Genomic DNA, 21,649 nt, shown 5'->3' with positions numbered 1-21,649 from the left:
GAAGGTGTGTCCATATACTGTATATATAAATGTTTTTAAAAATTCAAATCACCCCTCTTTCCCCAAACTTTAATTTTTTTTTCAGTATAAAAACTCTAGAAAAAATACACACATGTGGCATCACCATAATCATACTGACCTGGAGAACGAAAGTAATTGGTCAGTTTTAACGTATAGGGAACGCTGTTAAAACAAAACCCATAAATCTGTTGCAGAATTGCATTTTGATTCCAATTTTATCCTATTTGGAATTTCTTTCCAGCTCCCCACTATAATCACATGCAATATTAAATGTTGGAATTAGAAAGTGCAATGTGTCCCGCATAAAACAAGCCCTCATATGGCTATGCGAACGAATGAAAAAAAAAAAAAAAAAGTTAAAGCCCAGAAAGGCAGGGAGTAAAAAACCGAAACACAAAAAACCTCCGGGGCTGAAAGGGTAAAAGAGCAATTTCCTAATTTGTAAAACATTGCTGTAATGTACTGGATGTGCCTTTAAGATTTCTCCACACTAATGTATGAGCACAACCTAACCCTGTGGCTCGGAGCACGAATAAGAGTCACACAATGAAACACACATACAACAAGGCTTTAACTACATCTCCTTCATAAACCTGAAAAATAAGCAAACACAACAGGAGCTCTCCGCATTGTGAATGAGACTCAGCATGAGGGGATTAGGTAGAAAGCCTGCCTTGTGTCAGCACTGATCAGGGTTTACAGTGCTCACAAAATATGGGTCAAAACAACCAAACCAGAATTATTAGAGCAGAAACACAACACACAAAAGGGATCACAGGTCCTTCACATTTCCTTATTGCTACGGCACAAACAAAAGACGGGAGCACAAATTAAATAAATTCCCTAAACATAAACAGACAAAACAAATAAAAATAAAACCACACACACACACACACACTCGCCTGTCCGCAGTCCTGCTGTTCCAGCACTGTGGTCCCTTTCTCGTGACTGGCCACTGTGGTCTTGTGACCATGCCACTTCCAGTCTCCCAAAGAGGCTGTGAAATTGGAACGTCAGGACTGCAGACAGGTGAGCAACTCCTCCCAGGCGGATAACCCCTTAAATTACCCCCCTGTTGCCTCACCGCATTTCAGTAGGAATAGCTTTTACATTTTTTTCTTCATTAGTGTGACAGGACAAATCTGTAATGTGTTTGCAAAGTCCTATAGTCTAGTACACGGGTGTCAAACACAAGGCCCGCGGGCCGAATCCAGCCCGCCAGACCTCGTCATGTGGCCCGCGTAGCCGCCGCCAGCCTTCACCTTTTATTATCACTTCCTGCAGGCGGCCCCTGCAGGAAGCGATAATAAATCGCATAAGGAGCGCTGTGTATTACCGGTACTTACAACTACAAGCGCTCGCCGAGAGGAGGGAGGAGGCAGGCTGGGAGGATGGGGGCTGGCAGTGTGAGTCATACGTCACGCGCCTGCACCGCCAACTTTATGAATGAAGCAGGCGGCGTGGGCGCATGACGTATGACTCACACTGCCAGCGCCTGTCCTCCCGGCCTGCCTCCTGCCGGCGAGCGCTTGTAGTTGTAAGTACCGGTAATACACAGATGCCGGCCCCTAGCCCGTGTATTGAGGGTCATTCACTACAGGGACACTTATGGAGGGGATCTGTGGATGACACATAGCATAAGATGCTATATATGTGTCATCCACAGATCCCCCATAAGAGCCACCCACAGATCCCCCATAAGTGTCACCCACAGATCCCCCATAAGTCCGATACAACCAGCCCTTTGAGGGTGACCAAACTGCTGATGCGGCCCCCGATGAATTTGAGTTTGACACCCCTGGTCTAGTACATTAGTCCCGGTCACTGACACAGACTGCTGTGAGGGCACTTCAAGTGCTGCCCTATGCTTATTGTACAGGGGGACCATTGGCACTTTCTAGGACACCCAGTGACCCAATGGAAAGGAGTTACCTTTGATCATGCAATGGTCCCCCTTGACCATGGCAATCAATGGGCAGACAAGGAGGTTCCTCTGATCCCAGGAGTTAGAGCAGGAGCTAGGCTCTTAGGCTATAGCCACATGGTCGGGTTTGCTCTCTATTTTTAAAAGGGTTTTCCAGCACAGTGCCGTACATTATATAGCGGCTATGCTTGGTATCGCACTCAGCCCCATTCACTTGAATGGGACTAATCTGCGCCTAGGCCACGTGACTGATGAACAGGTCAACACTAGCCTACAAGCTGCGAGCGCTGGTGCCTTCACAAACAGCTGATCGGTGGTAGTCCCTGATGTTGGCCCTCCACTGATCAGATACTGATGACCTATGCAGAGGAAAAATCTCATAAAACCCCTTTAATTCCCAACTGGTTTGGGCTTCCAAAACTGCATGCAGAATCCTGACCCTGTGGCTGTACCCTAATTACTGCTGCACAGGACACTGTCAGACAGCACTCCAGAATAAGGCACCTAATGCCTACCATGAGAAGGTGCATTGGTGGAAGAAAAGAAAATAGAATAAAAGCAAGCTGAAAAGTCACATTCCTCTGCAAAGAAATTCTCTGTGCTGTCACAGCTTGAATGACGAGCAAACACAGACCAGCCCCGACCAAAAGGAAACCACCAACTACAAAGAGAACACCCCAATTAACAGGATGCAGCCATCTTCAGTCCACCCCGCTGTTTTCTCAAAGTCTTGTATGTAAAGGGCACTACACTTTGAAGGATTACATAGTCAAATGTGAAAGAAGCCAAGACATTCACAAATAACACAGGCACAGAGCTTCACAAAAGAACAAAAATAAGAATTTCGGGGCTCATGCACATAGATGTATTATGGCTCCTTGTAGGACTTACATGTTCAGAACCAATGATGGAATCAGATCTGATCTGCTGAGATCTTTCCCAAAGAAAGCTTCACGATACAGAGTGTTACATGACTGGAATGTAGGGAGTGGACCTGTCTTTCAGATGTCTTAAAATCAAACAGATAAATTGTATACTTTGAAAATGAGGTCAGCTATCGGGTGTTGGGCCACAAGGTCCATCTTATGGCCAATGTTTAGGTATGGCTAAACAACGCCCACAGATGTGAAGACACGTGATCCCTTTCAGGACGTCATTAACGACTTTTAGAATAGGTGAATATAGACATGTTGGCTTTTCTCAGAGCATCAAACGTACCTATGTCGTATATCGCTGCGGTCAAGTAAACAGAGACCAGTGTGGAACAGCAGAGCAGCGACGTACACAGGTAAGTAAGGGTTACGTTTGCATCTGCGGCATGCCTGATCCGGTACAAGTGCCAGCCGGACAAAAACTGTTGCATTTATCCTGGAAAGTGGCTGGATCAACGCAGGACTCCATTATAGTAAACTGGGATTCAGCAGTGAATTGTAGAACCCGGCGATGTCTGATACGGCGAAATCTGGCAGGTTGCTCTGCTGAAACAGCTTGCGGGATCTGCTGCCGCAAGTGGAACACTGATTCAATTCCTGTTCATTCTGAGCTTTGATGTCAAGGAGATGGTCCTATCAGTGATGGACAGTCAGTCATATACTGAATCTTTTCCCATAAACTATATATTATATATCCCTCTGCTCAGCTCCTCCTGCTCTATAACCTCTGCCTGCAGCTCAGACTTGCCAGGTTGCCTTTAAAGGGAATCTGTCACCTATTTTGACCATATAAAACCGTTAACATAGCAATGTGCAATAAAGTACCTTCTTACCCACATGTGCCACTGGGCATGCGCTGAGCCCAGTGACGCAATCGGAGCGCTGTTGCCTCCGAGAGGTTCTAGAGGAGGAAGCAAGGGCGCCGTAGGCAAAGAGAGGAGGGAGCACAGACGATGCAGTGCATAAATTAAATTACGTAGGGGGGGGGGGTTGGGTGCCGTTCAGCAAGTATGTGGGGGGACATTTATTCCTTAGGAGGCGTGCTGGGCTTGGAAGAAAGGCCGGCTGGGCACTGCAGGGGGGCGTTACTGGGCACTAGAGCAGAGTAATAACGCCCGTCTGGGCACCTTGAGACTTCATTTGCATATCAGAAAAATCGCTTTTTAATAAGAATGAAAAGTTGAATAAAAGAAAGAAGACACATGTAGGTAAGGCTACTTTCACACTTGCGTTCGGGGCTCCGCTTGCGAGTTCCGTTTGAAGGCTCTCACAAGCGGCCCCGAACGGATCCGTCCAGCCCTAATGCATTCTGAGTGGATGCGGATCCGCTCAGAATGCATCAGTCTGGCTCAGTTTGGCCTCCGTTCCGCTCAGCAGGCGGACACCCAAACGCAGCTTGCAGCGTTCGGGTGTCCGCCTGGCCGTGCGGAGGCAAACGGATCCGTCCAGACTTGCAATGTAAGTCAATGGGGACGGATCCGTTTGAAGTTGACACAGTATGGCTCAATTTTCAAACGGATCCGTCCCCCATTGACTTTCAATGTAAAGTCAAAACGGATCCGTTTGCACTATCATGAACAACAACAAAAAAATATATATATATATTATTTTTTTTTTGGTTCATGGTAATGCAAACGGATCCGTTCTGAACGGATCTAAGCGTTTGCATTATAGGTGCGGATCCGTCTGTGCAGATACCAGACGGATCCGCACCGAATGCAAGTGTGAAAGTAGCCTAAGAAGGTACTTTATTACACATTGCTATGTAAACGGTTTGATATGGTCAAAATAGGTGACAGATTCCCTTTAAGGTTTGAAGCCTGCCCCAGTTGCTTGGCATGTATTTGGCATCTGTACTTTGGTATAAAATAATCTTGGGGTTAAAATATTTTTGGGGTTAATTGCATGTGCAGATAGGGACAGTAGTCATCCTATGGCATTATGGGCCTCCATTTTATTACAGATGTATGGTAAAAGTGTTGCTGTGTGAATGGAAGGTGTGAACATTTTTATTTTTCTTTACAGGAAAGGGTAAAGTGTCTACTTGGAGGACACCATATTTCTGTCCCTTGTCACGTTAGCAGGATTGAGCTGTCGCAACAACAGCCCGGGATTGCAGCGTGCTGTAGAAAACAATCATCCACCAAATATCTGATTTTAAGGAGTTCCCTGGGAATTAAGAAAATACTTAAATATTACTTTATTATAAATATATTCTCAAATACCTTTCATTATTTATAATGGCTCGTTTTGTCTGGGGAGCAATCATCAGGAGAAACAAAATGGCCGCTGTCCCATCAGTTCACACAAAACCTGTCCTGATCCCACCTCATTCGTAGAAATGCTAGTTAGCGATGATCAGGCAGTGTAATACTGCCGCCAAGCACCCGATGAAAAAGAAAACGCTTGTTCATCGGGTAATCCGGATCTTTCAACAGGTTTAAAAAACCTTGTTGTAGGTGGCAGATCGTGCTGACTAATCATGATCTGCTGCTGGCAAACAGTGATCAGTATGGGGATGAGCGATGCTTTAGGCCTCATGCACACGACCGTTTTTTCGGGTCCGCATCCGAGCCACAGTTTCTGAGGCTCGGGTGCGGACCTATTCACTTCAATGGGGCCGCAAAAGATGCGGACAGCACTCTGTGTGCTGTCTGCATCCGTTGCTCTAGTCCATGGCCCCGCAAAAAAAAAAAAAAAAAAAAATAGCATGTCCTATTCTTGTCTGTTTTGCGGACAAGAAAAGGCATTTCTACAATGGGCCGCCCGTTCCGCAAATTGCGACCGCAAAAAAGTAACGGTCGTGTGCATGAGGCCTTACTGAGGGGAGAAATAAAACTGCTAAGTGGGTGACCCATCCACATTTATCAAAAGGAGGATCAAAACAGTTAGGTCCCTTTTACACGGGCGAGTTGAACGCATTGCACCCGCACTGAATCCAGACCCATTCATTTCTATAGGTCTGTGCACATGAGCAGCTATTTTCACGCATCACTTGTGTGTTGTGTGGAGAAAAAATAAAAATTAAAAATAAAATAAAAAAAATCACAGCATGCTCTATATTATGCGTTTTTTCACGCAACGCAGGCTTCATAGAAGTGAATGGGGCTGCGTGAAAATCGCAAGCATCAACAAGCAAGTGCGGATGCGATGCGATTTTCACGCATGGTTGCTAGGTGACGATCGGGATGAGGACCCAATCTTTATTATTTTCCCTTATAACATGGTTATAAGGGAAAATAATAGCATTCTTAATACAGAATGCATAGTAAATTAGGGCTGGAGGGGTTAAACCATGGTGATGGACCATGCGATGAGCCTAGTGACGTCACCAAAGGTCCTCTTCTCCCAGATCCACAAAGAAGAAGGAAGAAGACAAGCCGGGCTGCGCAAACAAGTGGATGAGGGGCGTTTATTTTTATTTTAACCCCTCCATCCCTAATTTACTTAGCATTCTGAATTAAGTATGCGATTATTTTCCCTAATAACCATGTTATAAGGGAAAATAATAAAATCTACACTACACCGATCCCAAACTTCTGTGATGAGGTCCGGGTCTGGGAAGCAAACATGCCGATTTTTCTCATGTGCGTTCAAAACGCATTTAAACGCTTTGCACTCGCGCGGAAAAATCATGCATTTTTCCCGCGATGCACCCACATCCTATCCGGCCCTCACAAGCGACGTCCATAATAAGGCCGTCTCTCCATGATGGTAAAAACAGGCAGTCTGTAGGCCGCATGCAGCCGAAACCCCAGCCACATGCAGGAACCAATCGCTGTATGATTTTGCAGGTGATACCAAGGTATTACCGTAAAACCCTGTTGCCTTTGTCAGCATCCGGCCTGTCTGTTCTTACCCTGATAAATAATGTCACAGGTGATAACTGAACGGTACTGTTCATACATGAAGATTGAAAGCCCCCCCCCCCCCTCAGAAAGCTTTCAGTACGTGGTCTTAACAAGACTCATGCTTGAGGCTCTCTCTACAATAAGCGCTGCTGCAAGCATTTGTTAGCGCTGAAGCATTGAACAAGACTAACAAAAAGGCTGGGAGAGGACACTGAATGAGCTGCGACGACAAAAAAACTCTTCTAGTTATTTCTAAGTCAGCGGCTGTCTTTATCACGGAGATAGAGGGTTTGATGCGGTTTAAAAAAAATAAAACATAATTGAAGAAAACACCATCATCCCGATATACCTTCACATTTCTTTATTGAAAAAAAACCTGAAAAATCTAGCACATGCACTACGGATAAAATCCAATCTCTTTATTATGATCCTTTAAAATTCCATGAGCTGATCAGAAAGCTTTACGGACTACACATTTCGACAATTGTCTTAAGCCTCTTGCACACGAACGTTGTGTGCCTGTGGCCATACTGGGACCCGCACACGGCAGGTCCGAAATACACGGGCACCGGATCGTGTGTACTCCACATCACGGATGCAGACCCAACCACGGAGATACGGAACAGAAGCACTACAGAGTGCTTCCGTGATGTTTCCGTCAGTGTCTCCACACCGCCATTAAAAAATAATAATAAATAAATGAAAAAAAAATAATAATAATACATTAGAACTTGTTCTATTTTTTTTTGTAGTGCGGACAGATCATAGACCAATTCAAGTTGAATGGGTCCCGATCCCTCCCGGCCGCCGCACGGACGTTGCCCGTGCATTGGGGACCGCAAATTGTGGTCCCCAATGCACGGAACGGATGCACAATGTTCACGTGCAAGAGGCCCTATTCATGACCATACTGTGTAGCCCAATTTTCAGACACTCCTCCATTGTCTGGCGACATCATAAAACACAAAACTACTTGCAAAAACAAGCTTCTACAAAAGGAAAAATAAATCAATCACATTCAGTCGTATAGGATATAAAATCAATATTCAAAGATGAGATCGTGTCCATTATTCATGCCCTTTGGAATCCTGGTATGCAATAAGAAGATCCAAAAAGACTCCCTATTACAAAGCAGTCTGTTTAGATCTCCTCCTCGCCATGTTTTTTTTTAACCCTTTCAATACCAGTGACTTCAAGATCTTCACATTTCTATAGTGAGGGGAATAAGCCACTGGTAGGGACACATGAGCAATAGTAAATAGGCGGACATGTTTGATAATATAGGGTAGGGTGGCATCTGTCAGCAGATCTGCACCTATGACACCGGCTGACCTGTTACATGCGCACTTGGCAGCTGAAGGCATCTGTGTTGGTCCCATGATGCATTGCTGAGGGAAATTATGTTTTAATACATACAAATGAGCCTTTAGGAGAAATGAGAGCATTGCCGTTACACCTAGAGGCTCTGCTCTCTCTGCAACTGCCGCACCCTCTCAACTTTGATTGACCGGACCAGGCAGTGAAACCGTTGTGTCTGGCCCTGTCAATCAAAATGCAAAGGGGGGTAGCAGTTGCAGAGAGAGCAGAGCCTCTAGGTGTAACAGCAATGAGGGCATTGCTCCTAAAGGCTTATTTGCATGTATTAAAACATAATTTTTCTCAGCAATGCGGGCACATATGAACATGGGACCAACGCAGACGCCTTCAGCTGCCAAGGGCACATGTAACAGGTCAGTCAGTGTCATAGGTACAGATCTGCTGACAGATGCCCTTTAACAGAATTTGGTTGTTAAATGCAGCTTTCATTCAAAAACAATCTCTGCAGCAAATTACAGAACATGTGGATGGGGCTCTGTGGATAAAATTGAGGTTTTTCACATGCACCTTTGGCATTTTTATTTACGGTCCTCTTGGACAAGCGATTTTCTGCTGGCTGCAGTGAAGTAAATGTGAAAACTGTGCTTACAAATACACTTGATGAGGGATCAGTATCACCGCACTGCAGCATCCCCTACATGACCATCATCGGTTTCTTTAGATACAAAATGTCATCTGCTCATGTAGGCCAGCACAGTGAAGGTTCCGTGACTCATCCCTCCAGAGGAGCGATGCAGGGATCTGACTAGATAATAGCATTAGTAAGTCACATTGCTGGCAGAAACTCAAGGCGTGTTCAGTACTCAAGAGAAAGAGGTGGCTGCAGCAGAAGAATCCCTCCAGTGTCAGTCTACTGCATGCAGAGGGTGAACAGTCACTTTCCAGCTGAGCACAGCCACGACAGATCTGCCACCCACAGACTGGCAGCATGGTCAGGCTTTCCGGCGGAAGGACTTGGAGCCCCTTATCCGTGGACAGTCAGGAGGGTGGTACCCCACATACCGTATGACCAGTTCCTGGGCAAACTCTTAAAAATGTGAGATATTTCAGAAGCATGCATTCTCTGTATACAACATATGGAAGTAAAATATGTTGCTGTGCAACATACTGTACACCGCACTGGTGTGCCACATACCAGAAGCATCTAACACCAGTAAATATCCCAGTACGTACCGAAAAACAGGATGAGCTCAAAGAAGTCACAATCAAGTATTATAGGAAGGCCTCATGCACACAACCATAATTATTTTGTGGTCCACAAATTTGCGGATCCGGAAAATACACATACCGTCTGTGCTGCATCTGTATTTTCACTTAGAAGGCAATAAAATGGGTCCATGGTCAGCATTTTGCGGCCAAATATAGGACATGTTCTATCTTTTTGCCGAATGGACATACGGATGTGGAAAGCACATGGATAAACTAAGGCTACTTTCACACCTGCGTTCGATCGGATCCGTTCTGAACGGATCCGCTCATATTAATGCAGACGGTGGCTCCGTTCAGAACGGATCCGTCTGCATTAGAACTTAGAAAAAATTTCTAAGTGTGAAAGCTGCCTGAGCGGATCCATTCAGACTTTACATTGAAAGTCAATGAGGGACGGATCCGCTTGAAGATTGAGCCATATGGTGTCATCTTCAAGCGGATCCGTCCCCATTGACTTAAGTCTGGACGGATCCGCTCGCCTCCGCACGGCCAGGCGGACACCCGAACGCTGCTTGCAGCGTTCAGGTGTCCGCTCACTGAGCGGAGCGGAGGCTGAGCGCTGGCAGGCGGATGCATTCTCAGTGGATCCGCCTCCACTGAGAATGCATTAGGGCCAGACGGCTGCGTTCAGGGCCACTCGTGAGCCCCTTCAAACGGAGCTCACGAGCAGACACCTGAACGCAGGTGTGAAAGGAGCCTAAAAGAGTATGGTCAGTGGGTCTGCAACAAAAACGGTATCCGTGTTTTGCAGATCAGCAAGTTGTGGACCACAAAATACTTATAATTGTGTGTATGAGGACTAAGTGTACAAACCGGATTCCCAAAAAGTTGGGACACTAAACAAATTGTGAATAAAAACTGAATGCTATGATGTGGAGATGGCAAATGTCAATATTTTATTTGTAATAGAACGTAGATGACAGATCAAACGTTTAATCCGAGAAAATGTATAATGTATAAATATATAAATGTATGATTCAAATTTTCACGGTGTCAACAACTCCCAAAAAAGTTGGGACAAGTAGCAATAAGAGGCTGGAAAAAGTAAATTTGAGCATAACTAAGAGCTGGAAGACCAATTAACACTAATTAGGTCAATTGGCAACATGATTGGGTATAAAAAGAGCTTCTCACAGTGGCAGTGTCTCTCAGAAGCCAAGATGGGTAGAGGATCACCAATTCCCACAATGTTGCGCAGAAAGATAGTGGAGCAATATCAGAAAGGTGTTACCCAGCGGAAAATTGCAAAGACTTTGCATCTATCATCATCAACTGTGCATAACATCATCCGAAGATTCAGAGAATCTGGAACAATCTCTGTGCGTAAGGGTCAAGGCCGTAAAACCATACTGGATGCCCGTGATCTCCGGGCCCTTAAACGACACTGCACCACAAACAGGAATGTTACTGTAAAGGAAATCACAGAATGGGCTCAGGAATACTTCCAGAAACCATTGTCAGTGAACACAATCCACCGTGCCATCCGCCGTTGCCAGCTGAAACTCTACAGTGCAAAGAAGAAGCCATTTCTAAGCAAGATCCACAAGCTCAGGCGTTTTCACTGGGCCAGGGATCATTTAAAATGGAGTGTGGCAAAATGGAAGACTGTTCTGTGGTCAGACGAGTCACGATTCAAAGTTCTTTTTGGAAATCTGGGACGCCATGCCATCCGGACCAAAGAGGACAAGGACAACCCAAGTTGTTATCAACTGCTCAGTTCAGAAGCCTGCATCTCTGATGGTATGGGGTTGCATGAGTGCGTGTGGCATGGGCAGCTTGCATGTCTGGAAAGGCACCATCAATGCAGAAAAATATATTCAGGTTCTAGAACAACATATGCTCCCATCTAGAGATGAGCGAACTTCTGTTTTAAGTTCGGCGTCTAAAGTTCGGGTTTGGATTAGCGGAGAATCCCGATCTGGAACCGGATATGGATTCCGACTTCCGTTGTGGTCCGTGGTAGCGGAATCAATAATGGCCGATTATTGATTCCGCTACCACGGACCACAACGGAAGTCGGAATCCATATCCGGTTCCAGATCGGGATTCTCCGCTAATCCAAACCCGAACTTTAGACGCCGAACTTAAAACAGAGGTTCGCTCATCTCTACTCCCATCCAGACGTCATCTCTTTCAGGGAAGACCCTGCATTTTTCAACAAGATAATGCCAGACCACATTCTGCATCAATCACAACATCATGGCTGCGTAGGAGAAGGATCCGGGTACTGAAATGGCCAGTCTGCAGTCCAGATCTTTCACCTATAGAGAACATTTGGCGCATCATAAAGAGGAAGATGCAACAAAGAAGGCCCAAGACGATTGAACAGTTAGAGGCCTGTATTAGACAAGAATGGGAGAGCATTCCTATTTCTAAACTTCAGAAACTGGTCTCCTCGGTCCCCAGACGTCTGTTGAGTGTTGTAAGAAGAAGGGGAGATGCCACACAGTGGTGAAAATGGCCTTGTCCCAACTTTTTGGGGATTTGTTGACACCATGAAATTCTGATTCAACATATTTTTCCCTTAAAATGGTACATTTTCTCAGTTTAAACTTTTGTTCCGCGATTTATGTTCTATTCTGAATAAAATATTAGAAGTTGGCACCTCCACATCATTGCATTCAGTTTTTATTCACGATTTGTATAGTGTCCCAACTTTTTTGGAATCCGGTTTGTAGTTTAAAGGGGTTATCCAAGATTATAAACTGCTCCCCCCATAAGCCGGGCCCTTCACATTGAATATACTTACCTGGCTCCCCACACCGCCACTGCAGCTTCTCCCCGTGCGTGAATGAAAACATCCGGTGTCGGGGGAGCTGCAGCTCAGCCTCATTTTCTTCTATGAGGCTAAAGCTGCTCCTAGGCCATGTGACCAATGAATGTGATGTCAAGTGGCCTAAACCAGGCATGCTCAACCTGCGGATATTATATCGTTTTAATATAAATATATTTACTACAGACAATAGTGAAGGGAAAGAAAGAAAGCCAGCAACTTAAAGGGGTTGTGCAGACAGTATATACTGATGAGCCATCCTCAGGATAGGTCATCAATATCAGATGGGCAGGAATCCGACGAGGAGGTGGCACTAAATGCAAACGCTGCTTCCACTTCATTACAAATTGCGTACTTGTCATTACACAGCACTTCCGAGATGATGTTCAGTGTAACGAACAGCTGATAGGTGGGGGTGCCGGGAGTCGGACCCCCGTCAATCTTACTGATGAACCTATCCTGACCTTAGGTCATGAAATGTATGGGCGGACAACCCCTTTAAGGCTGCACAGGGCTACAAGCTGTCCACATGGATTTCTGTGAACATATACACCGAATAAATGCAAGTGTTATTGCAGTTTTTGGTGCGGATTTGATGCTGTTTGGTCACAGATCTCACTATTCCACTGAAAAGAGTGAAATTCGTACAAGCAATTGACAAGCTGCGGATTTCAGAATCTGTACGGCAGCTCAATTTCTGCAAAGAATGAAAAAGATAAGTGTCCATTTGTCTAACCTCATAAACTTCGCTGGTACTGTATAAGGCTCCATTCACACGTCCGGAACGTGTTTTGCGGATCCACAAAACACGGACACCGGCAATGTGCGTTCCACACATCGACAGCACTAACAGAATATGCCTATTCCTGTCCGCAATTGCGGACAAGAATAGGACATGTTCTATTTTTGTCGAGAGTGGAATTGTGGACCCGGAAGTGCAGGTCCGCAATTCCGTATCCAGGCAGCACATCGTGCTGGGAACGAAATTGCGGACGTGTGAATGGGGCCTAAGTACAGAATCTGCATGGAAAAAACTGGCGTAATCTGCATGTGCAGGTGCCCTAAAGGGCCTTTCCCACAAACCTTATAATACTGAAAAACATATTTTACTACATTCCTAAGTGTTTTCATATTTTTAGTTGCTTACTTGCATACGCAGCTGTTTGAGTCTAGTTCCATTCCTGAATGCTGGACATCTGGAGTTTGTTGGCGGACATACAGAGAGTGCAGAATTATTAGGCAAATGAGTATTTTGACCACATCATCCTCTTTATGCATGTTGTCTTACTCCAAGCTGTATAGGCTCGAAAGCCTACTACCAATTAAGCATATTAGGTGATGTGCATCTCTGTAATGAGAAGGGGTGTGGTCTAATGACATCAACACCCTATATCAGGTGTGCATAATTATTAGGCAACTTCCTTTCCTTTGGCAAAATGGGTCAAAAGAAGGACTTGACAGGCTCAGAAAAGGCAAAAATAGTGAGATATCTTGCAGAGGGATGCAGCACTCTTAAAATTGAAAAGCTTCTGAAGCGTGATCATCGAACAATCAAGCTTTTCATTCAAAATAGTCAACAGGGTCGCAAGAAGCGTGTGGAAAAACCAAGGCGCAAAATAACTGCCCATGAACGGAGAAAAGTCAAGCGTGCAGCTGCCAAGATGCCACTTGCCACCAGTTTGGCCATATTTCAGAGCTGCAACATCACTGGAGTGCCCAAAAGCACAAGGTGTGCAATACTCAGAGACATGGCCAAGGTAAGAAAGGCTGAAAGACGACCACCACTGAACAAGACACACAAGCTGAAACGTCAAGACTGGGCCAAGAAATATCTCAAGACTGATTTTTCTAAGGTTTTATGGACTGATGAAATGAGAGTGAGTCTTGATGGGCCAGATGGATGGGCCCGTGGCTGGATTGGTAAAGGGCAGAGAGCTCCAGTCCGACTCAGACGCCAGCAAGGTGGAGGTGGAGTACTGGTTTGGGCTGGTATCATCAAAGATGAGCTTGTGGGGCCTTTTCGGGTTGAGGATGGAGTCAAGCTCAACTCCCAGTCCTACTGCCAGTTTCTGGAAGACACCTTCTTCAAGCAGTGGTACAGGAAGAAGTCTGCATCCTTCAAGAAAAACATGATTTTTTATGCAGGACAATGCTCCATCACACGCGTCCAAGTACTCCACAGCGTGGCTGGCAAGAAAGGGTATAAAAGAAGAAAATCTAATGACATGGCCTCCTTGTTCATCTGATCTGAACCCCATTGAGAACCTGTGGTCCATCATCAAATGTGAGATTTACAAGGAGGGAAAACAGTACACCTCTCTGAACAGTGTCTGGGAGGCTGTGGTTGCTGCTGCACGCAATGTTGATGGTGATCAGATCAAAACACTGACAGAATCCATGGGTGGCAGGCTTTTGAGTGTCCTTGCAAAGAAAGGTGGCTATATTGGTCACTGATTTGTTTTTGTTTTGTTTTTGAATGTCAGAAATGTATATTTGTGAATGTTGAGATGTTATATTGGTTTCACTGGTAAAAATAAATAATTGAAATGGGTATATATTTGTTTTTTGTTAAGTTGCCTAATAATTATGCACAGCAATAGTCACCTGCACACACAGATATCCCCCTAAAATAGCTAAAACTAAAAACTAACTAAAAACTACTTCCAAAAATATTCAGCTTTGATATTAATGAGTTTTTTGGGTTCATTGAGAACATGGTTGTTGTTCAATAATAAAATTAATCCTCAAAAATACAACTTGCCTAATAATTCTGCACTCCCTGTACAGCGATTGGTCACTAAGGCTGCCCTGCACATGTGCCTTCACTTGATGCTAATTTTCCTATGGTATTTGCACACAGATCTCAGTGCCTTTCCGCAGTGTGTGCGTTACATGTGGATTTGCCCCGGATTTCACCTATGCATTGCTAAAGGTGAAATATGCAAAAATAACTCACATACTGCAGATTTTAGGGCACCTTCACATGCCACAGAAAATTCCACGCCCGAAAACCAGTTCCATTCACCTTAATAGTGCTTACAGAAATCCATGTGCTTGCTGCACCATTCAATTGAATGGAACCGATTTTCAGTCTTTGAATTTTCAGCCAAAAAAATCTGCGTGTAAAGGCAACCTTACAATTCCCACTGCAGGTCAGGAATTGCTGCAACATGTAGATGATCCCCATTTAACGTGCCACCTACATTTCCCAGAACCGCCTTGTCTAGAGACAACATTCCCAAGCTACTAACTAACCACAGGGCAAAGTGCCACAAAACTTGCCCCCAGACTCATGGTACCAGTTTATGTCTCAACTGCTGGATCGCCATTTAGGCCTCATGCACATGACCGTTGTGTGTTTTGCGGTCCGCAAATCACGGATGGCGTCTGCGTGCGTTCTGCAATTTGTGGAACGGCACGGACAGCCATGAATATAATTGCCTATTCTCGTCTGCAAAACAGACAATAGGACAGGTTATATTTTTTTGGCGGACCATGGAACGGAGCAACGGATGTGGACAGCACACTGAGTGCTGTCCGCATCTTTTGCGGCCCCATTGAAGTGAATGGGTCCGCATCCGAGCCGCCAAAACTGCAGCTCAGATGCGGACCAAAACAACGGTCGTGTGCGTGAGGCCTTAGGATAATGAACTTATTACATTGTATTCATTTCCACATACTCCAGCTCTCTGACCGGTCTGTGGGCCTGAAAAAAGTGCAGGGAGTCGACCACTTACAGAATCTACTGCCACGACCACAGACGCTTCATGGTCGGATCCAATAGTAACAGGAAGATGCAACCGGAATCCCAACATAGGGCAGGTATGCTGGGAAATGGAAAAAAAATGCAATCATTTTTCTTTTTTAATTCATTATTGTCGGAATTTTGCAAAAAACGGATCCACAAAAAATACGGAAGACTTCCGTCCCTAAAAGAACAGTACTACCCTTGTCCGTGATGTGGACAATAATAGGACATGTTCTATTTTTTTGTGGACCCATTAAAACGAATGGTTCCGTATACGGTCCGCAAAAAAAACCGGAATGGACACGAAAAGAAAATACGTTCATGTGCATGAGTCCCAAGCGCAAAAAAATAAATAAAAATTACGTAAGCACTCGTCCACCGCCCCATCATATGGTTTTAGCGAGGAACTGTGGAAAAGCAGAGTAAATAATAAACCGCTATCCACACAGAGAGAAGCCCGCAGAGTATTAAGTACACAAGGACGCTTTCTAGCTCTGTCACAGCTGATTGCTCAGTGCTTACACCAACACTGGTGTAACTTACAGTATACGGGCGGCTTCCATATTACCGCTGGCAGGTAATAAAAGCTACATGACAATTAGCTGACGCCGGGGCAAGACAAAGACACGGATCTTTAGTTCAGAGTGCCTCCAGGCAGCCTTCCCCAAACTCACACCGAGTGAAAAGACAATAGGATTTTTTTATTTGATGACGAGTGGCTTCTAGTTTTGAATGTTCTAGCTCCATTTATATTTAATAATATACAGTCCAACACATGTCGCCTTAAAGGGGTTTTGCACATTTCAATTCTTCTCCTAAGCGACCAGAGTGGAAGGGACAACCTCTGACCATGTGAAGGGCTTGGAGCAGCAGCTGTCCCTCTGCAGCCAGCAAGGTCATCCTTACATGGGTCACTTACAATACAAAGTGCAGGACACCTTAGGCTACTTTCACTCTGGCGTTATGGCTTTCCGTTTCTGAGATCCGTTCAGGGCGCTCACAAGCGGTCCAAAACGGATCCGTTTTGCCCTAATGCATTCTGAATGGAAGAGGATCCGCTCAGAATGCATCAGTCTCCATTCCGCTCTGGAGGCGGACACCAAAACACTGCCTGCAGCGTTTTTCTGTCCGCCATGTGGTGCGGAGAAAGACGGATCCGTCCTGACACACAATGTAAGTCATGGGGGATGGATCAGTTTTCTCGGACACAATAGAAAACTGATCTGTCCCCCATTGACTTTTTAATGGTGTTCATGACGGATCCGTCATGACTATAGAAGACATAATACAACCGGATCCGTTCATGGCGGATGCATGCAGTTGTATTATTGTAACGGAAGCATTTTTGCAGAATCATGACGGATCCGCAAAAAACACTAATGTGAAAGTAGCCTTATTCTTCCAAGTGGAATTCCGTTTTAAGTTAATACACATAAAGCACTTTCCTCCAAGTAGTATCCGTCCGGAAATCCGAGAAGGGCATCTAACTCTTCTGTAAGGGCACCCATAACAATACTTCAAGCAAGCAATCACAGGGCACTGCTGGCAGGCTCTGAATAGATACACTAGACAGGAGAACATGGAGGGAGTCGGAGCCTTCTGCGTTCTCGCCGCACTATAGAAAAATTCCGATGGGTCAATTTCATAAAACAATAAAATGTATTTTTGTGAAATTAGGTTGGTGCGATGGAGATAATCCAACCCATGGCAAAACCCATCAGTGCACGTGTGGTACCATAAGGATCACCTTACACCTCGACTTGCTGTGGTTTCTTCAAGATGCAAATACAGCACGGCACGCCGGGGTAAACTCCTGCTGTCCAGGTCTACACTGCCATATTCCACACATACACAGAGCTACATGTGAAGGGCGCTAGGGCATGGATTACATGTCTTCTGTAGGGACTTACCTGTGATTCGGAGTGCTCGGCCCGTTCCGACAAAGTAAGCAGAAAAAGCATTAGGTAACCCTGCCGAGAGCAGATTCTGCGTCTTAAGTACATAGGGGCCCCATCGCTGGGGGCCAGAGGATCCCCCTTACTTCAGGAAGCTGTTCTGGGTACCTACAACGAGAAAATACAAAAAAGTTAAAGATCTTTAGAAAGCTTTGTAGAGAAGTTGGGCGGACACAATGGCATTTCAGGAATGGCATGCGAGTCTGGAGAACGGTGGTCAGAGTTCCACCAATCAAAAAAAGGAACAGACCCAAGCACTGCAACCTCCTGACCTGTGGGAGGTGAAGGGTCACTGATCCCCACCGGGCCCCACCCTTTTCACAAGAGGTTGTTCTGTGGATGATCAGCATAACCAGGTAGAGGTATAGTCGTCTCCCCCCCAATAACCCACCAGAAAAAACACTCTTCCATTGAAGGAGCATGCCACATCTGGACAACCCCTACTAGGCAATGCAGGAGTCCTAGGGGGGTCCGTCAAGAGTGCCCTGGACCGGAGAACTGTTCTATGAGGCTCTCCCATGCTGCTGAGATGTTGAGTTCTCCTAGCTGCTACAATGGGAATGTCACATGAAGGCCCTGGGCTGGTCTGAGGAACCAGCGCCTTGCTGAAGGACTTCTCCAGAAACAAAGTCCTTGGAAACAACCAGAGGCGCACTACCTGGCGTGCTTACTGAGGGGGCTCTGAGGTCTTGTTCACAAAGTGCAGCCATTTAGCTTCCCTTCTCTTTAGGACACAGGAATATGGAGTACGTCCAGAGCCCACCATCTCTGCAATGCCCACCTTCTGAGCACAATGTCCAGGGACCATCAGACCTAAAGAGGTTGTCCATGGGCTGTGTCTGGTACTACTGCTCAGCCAGTGAAGTGACTAATGCTGAGCTGTAATACCACACACAACCTGCAGACAGGGGTGGTGCCGCTTCTGGAAGAAGCAGACATGTTTTTACTGATCCTGGACAACCCCTTTAAGACAGCCATTAACAGAGGTAAACATCTGCACTGCTTCCTCTATGCAAGTAACAGGATTGATAGGTGACTAGAGGAGAAGATGCACCTGTGTTCTCCATCTCCTCTGCAGGATTGATAGGTGACTAGAGAAGATGCACCTGTGTTCTCTCCTCTGCAGGATTGATAGGTGACTAGAGGAGAAGATGCACCTGTGTTCTCCATCTCCTCTGCGGGATTGATAGGTGACTAGAGGAGAAGATGCACCTGTGTTCTCCATCTCCTCTGCAGGATTGATAGGTGACTAGAGAAGATGCACCTGTGTTCTCTCCTCTGCAGGATTGATAGGTGACTAGAGGAGAAGATGCACCTGTGTTCTCCATCTCCTCTGCGGGATTGATAGGTGACTAGAGAAGATGCACCTGTGTTCTCTCCTCTGCAGGATTGATAGGTGACTAGAGGAGAAGATGCACCTGTGTTCTCCATCTCCTCTGCAGGATTGATAGGTGACTAGAGGAGAAGATGCACCTGTGTTCTCCATCTCCTCTGCAGGATTGATAGGTGACTAGAGGAGAAGATGCACCTGTGTTCTCCATCTCCTCTGCGGGATTGATAGGTGACTAGAGGAGAAGATGCACCTGTGTTCTCCATCTCCTCTGCGGGATTGATAGGTGACTAGAGGAGAAGATGCACCTGTGTTCTCCATCTCCTCTGCGGGATTGATAGGTGACTAGAGGAGAAGATGCACCTGTGTTCTCCATCTCCTCTGCGGGATTGATAGGTGACTAGAGGAGAAGATGCACCTGTGTTCTCCATCTCCTCTGCGGGATTGATAGGTGACTAGAGGAGAAGATGCACCTGTGTTCTCCATCTCCTCTGCGGGATTGATAGGTGACTAGAGGAGAAGATGCACCTGTGTTCTCCATCTCCTCTGCAGGATTGATAGGTGACTAGAGGAGAAGATGCACCTGTGTTCTCCATCTCCTCTGCAGGATTGATAGGTGACTAGAGAAGATGCACCTGTGTTCTCTCCTCTGCAGGATTGATAGGTGACTAGAGGAGAAGATGCACCTGTGTTCTCCATCTCCTCTGCGGGATTGATAGGTGACTAGAGGAGAAGATGCACCTGTGTTCTCCATCTCCTCTGCGGGATTGATAGGTGACTAGAGGAGAAGATGCACCTGTGTTCTCCATCTCCTCTGCGGGATTGATAGGTGACTAGAGGAGAAGATGCACCTGTGTTCTCCATCTCCTCTGCGGGATTGATAGGTGACTAGAGGAGAAGATGCACCTGTGTTCTCCATCTCCTCTGCGGGATTGATAGGTGACTAGAGGAGAAGATGCACCTGTGTTCTCCATCTCCTCTGCGGGATTGATAGGTGACTAGAGGAGAAGATGCACCTGTGTTCTCCATCTCCTCTGCGGGATTGATAGGTGACTAGAGGAGAAGATGCACCTGTGTTCTCCATCTCCTCTGCGGGATTGATAGGTGACTAGAGGAGAAGATGCACCTGTGTTCTCCATCTCCTCTGCGGGATTGATAGGTGACTAGAGGAGAAGATGCACCTGTGTTCTCCATCTCCTCTGCGGGATTGATAGGTGACTAGAGGAGAAGATGCACCTGTGTTCTCCATCTCCTCTGCGGGATTGATAGGTGACTAGAGGAGAAGATGCACCTGTGTTCTCCATCTCCTCTGCGGGATTGATAGGTGACTAGAGGAGAAGATGCACCTGTGTTCTCCATCTCCTCTGCGGGATTGATAGGTGACTAGAGGAGAAGATGCACCTGTGTTCTCCATCTCCTCTGCGGGATTGATAGGTGACTAGAGGAGAAGATGCACCTGTGTTCTCCATCTCCTCTGCAGGGTTGATAGGTGACTAGAGGAGAAGATGCACCTGTGTTATCCATCTCCTCTGCAGGATTTATAGGTGACTAGAGGAGAAGATGCACCTGTGTTATCCATCTCCTCTGCGGGATTGATAGGTGACTAGAGGAGAAGATGCACCTGTGTCCTCCATCTCCTCTGCGGGATTGATAGGTGACTAGAGGAGAAGATGCACCTGTGTACTCTGCAGGATTGATGGGTGACTAGAGGAGAAGATACACCTGTGTCCTCTCCTCTGCAGGATTGATAGGTGACTAGAGGAGAAGATAAGCCTTCTCTGTGGTCTAATAGTTTAGGCAGTGGGAGCTCCTGATAGAAGTCCCCACTCCTCCTCAGTCCCGCTCCAGCCGGGGTGTGAGAGCTGGACTAGGCCGTCCGCAGTCCACGGCAGCGCAACAGGCGGGGTCACCTGTCCCAGCCAATCACAGCCCAGTATCCAGGCCACCCAGGCTCCTACAGACCCCCAATAAGAGCGCCAAGAGGTCGTGCGCCTCCAGCAGCCAATCAGCGGCCGTCACCCGGACTGCTCCCTCACCTGAGCCCGCACTTCTTATGTGGTGAAGTCTGTGTGTGCTCACCCTCTCCAGCAGACGCCCCGGGCATCCGGCTCCACAGCCGCGGGCTGACACGGAGCAGTAATCGCACTGCGGTACCGGCCACGGACAGCTCATACAGGAGGCAGGCAGCTGTGTGGTGTGCTGCTCCAGATCCGCTATTCCGCGCATGCGCCACAAGCTGGCATCCTCCTAGCCGTGCCTGCTTGGCTCTGTGTACACAGCGACGTCAGGGGAAGAGGGAGAGGTGCGGACGTCAGTGGTTCCCTGCAGTCTCCGCCCACCTGAGTGGATGGGCGTGGTTTGCAGGTGACGTAAGTTTCTATTTAAAGGGATGTGCGCGTTGCGCGGCGACCTGTATAACTAGATTAGTGTGGCCAGGAGACAGCATGCTGGATGTGGATTACAGCGGGGCGGATGTCAAGGTGCTGGCCAACATGCTGCAGACTCTGTAGAAAACATTTGTTTTCCAGT

At 46.4% G+C, this 21,649-nt stretch overlaps 1 protein-coding gene across 3 annotated transcripts in view; it reads right to left on the bottom strand.

Moving 5' to 3' along the window:
- TMEM184B (transmembrane protein 184B) overlaps nucleotides 1-21,429 on the bottom strand; it is a 63,109-nt gene extending 41,680 nt beyond the window's left edge. Inside the window, exons 1-2 of one of the 3 annotated variants that reach the window (XM_044301836.1) lie at nucleotides 21,157-21,429; nucleotides 17,746-17,898 (exon numbers count right to left, since the gene is read on the bottom strand). In XM_044301836.1, the coding sequence (XP_044157771.1) occupies nucleotides 17,746-17,838 (93 nt within the window). In that variant the 5' untranslated portion in view covers nucleotides 17,839-17,898; nucleotides 21,157-21,429. The remainder of the gene's footprint in view (nucleotides 1-17,745; nucleotides 17,899-21,156) is intronic. The other 2 variants (XM_044301835.1, XM_044301837.1) reach the window with 2 other exon arrangements.
- Nucleotides 21,430-21,649: the final 220 nt, after the last annotated feature.

The sequence above is a fragment of the Bufo gargarizans genome, chromosome 7, assembly GCF_014858855.1.
Source record: "Bufo gargarizans isolate SCDJY-AF-19 chromosome 7, ASM1485885v1, whole genome shotgun sequence".
Lineage (NCBI taxonomy): Eukaryota > Metazoa > Chordata > Amphibia > Anura > Bufonidae > Bufo > Bufo gargarizans.
The sequence above is the reverse complement of the archived record's forward strand: the minus strand, read 5'-3'. Positions and strand labels throughout refer to the sequence as shown.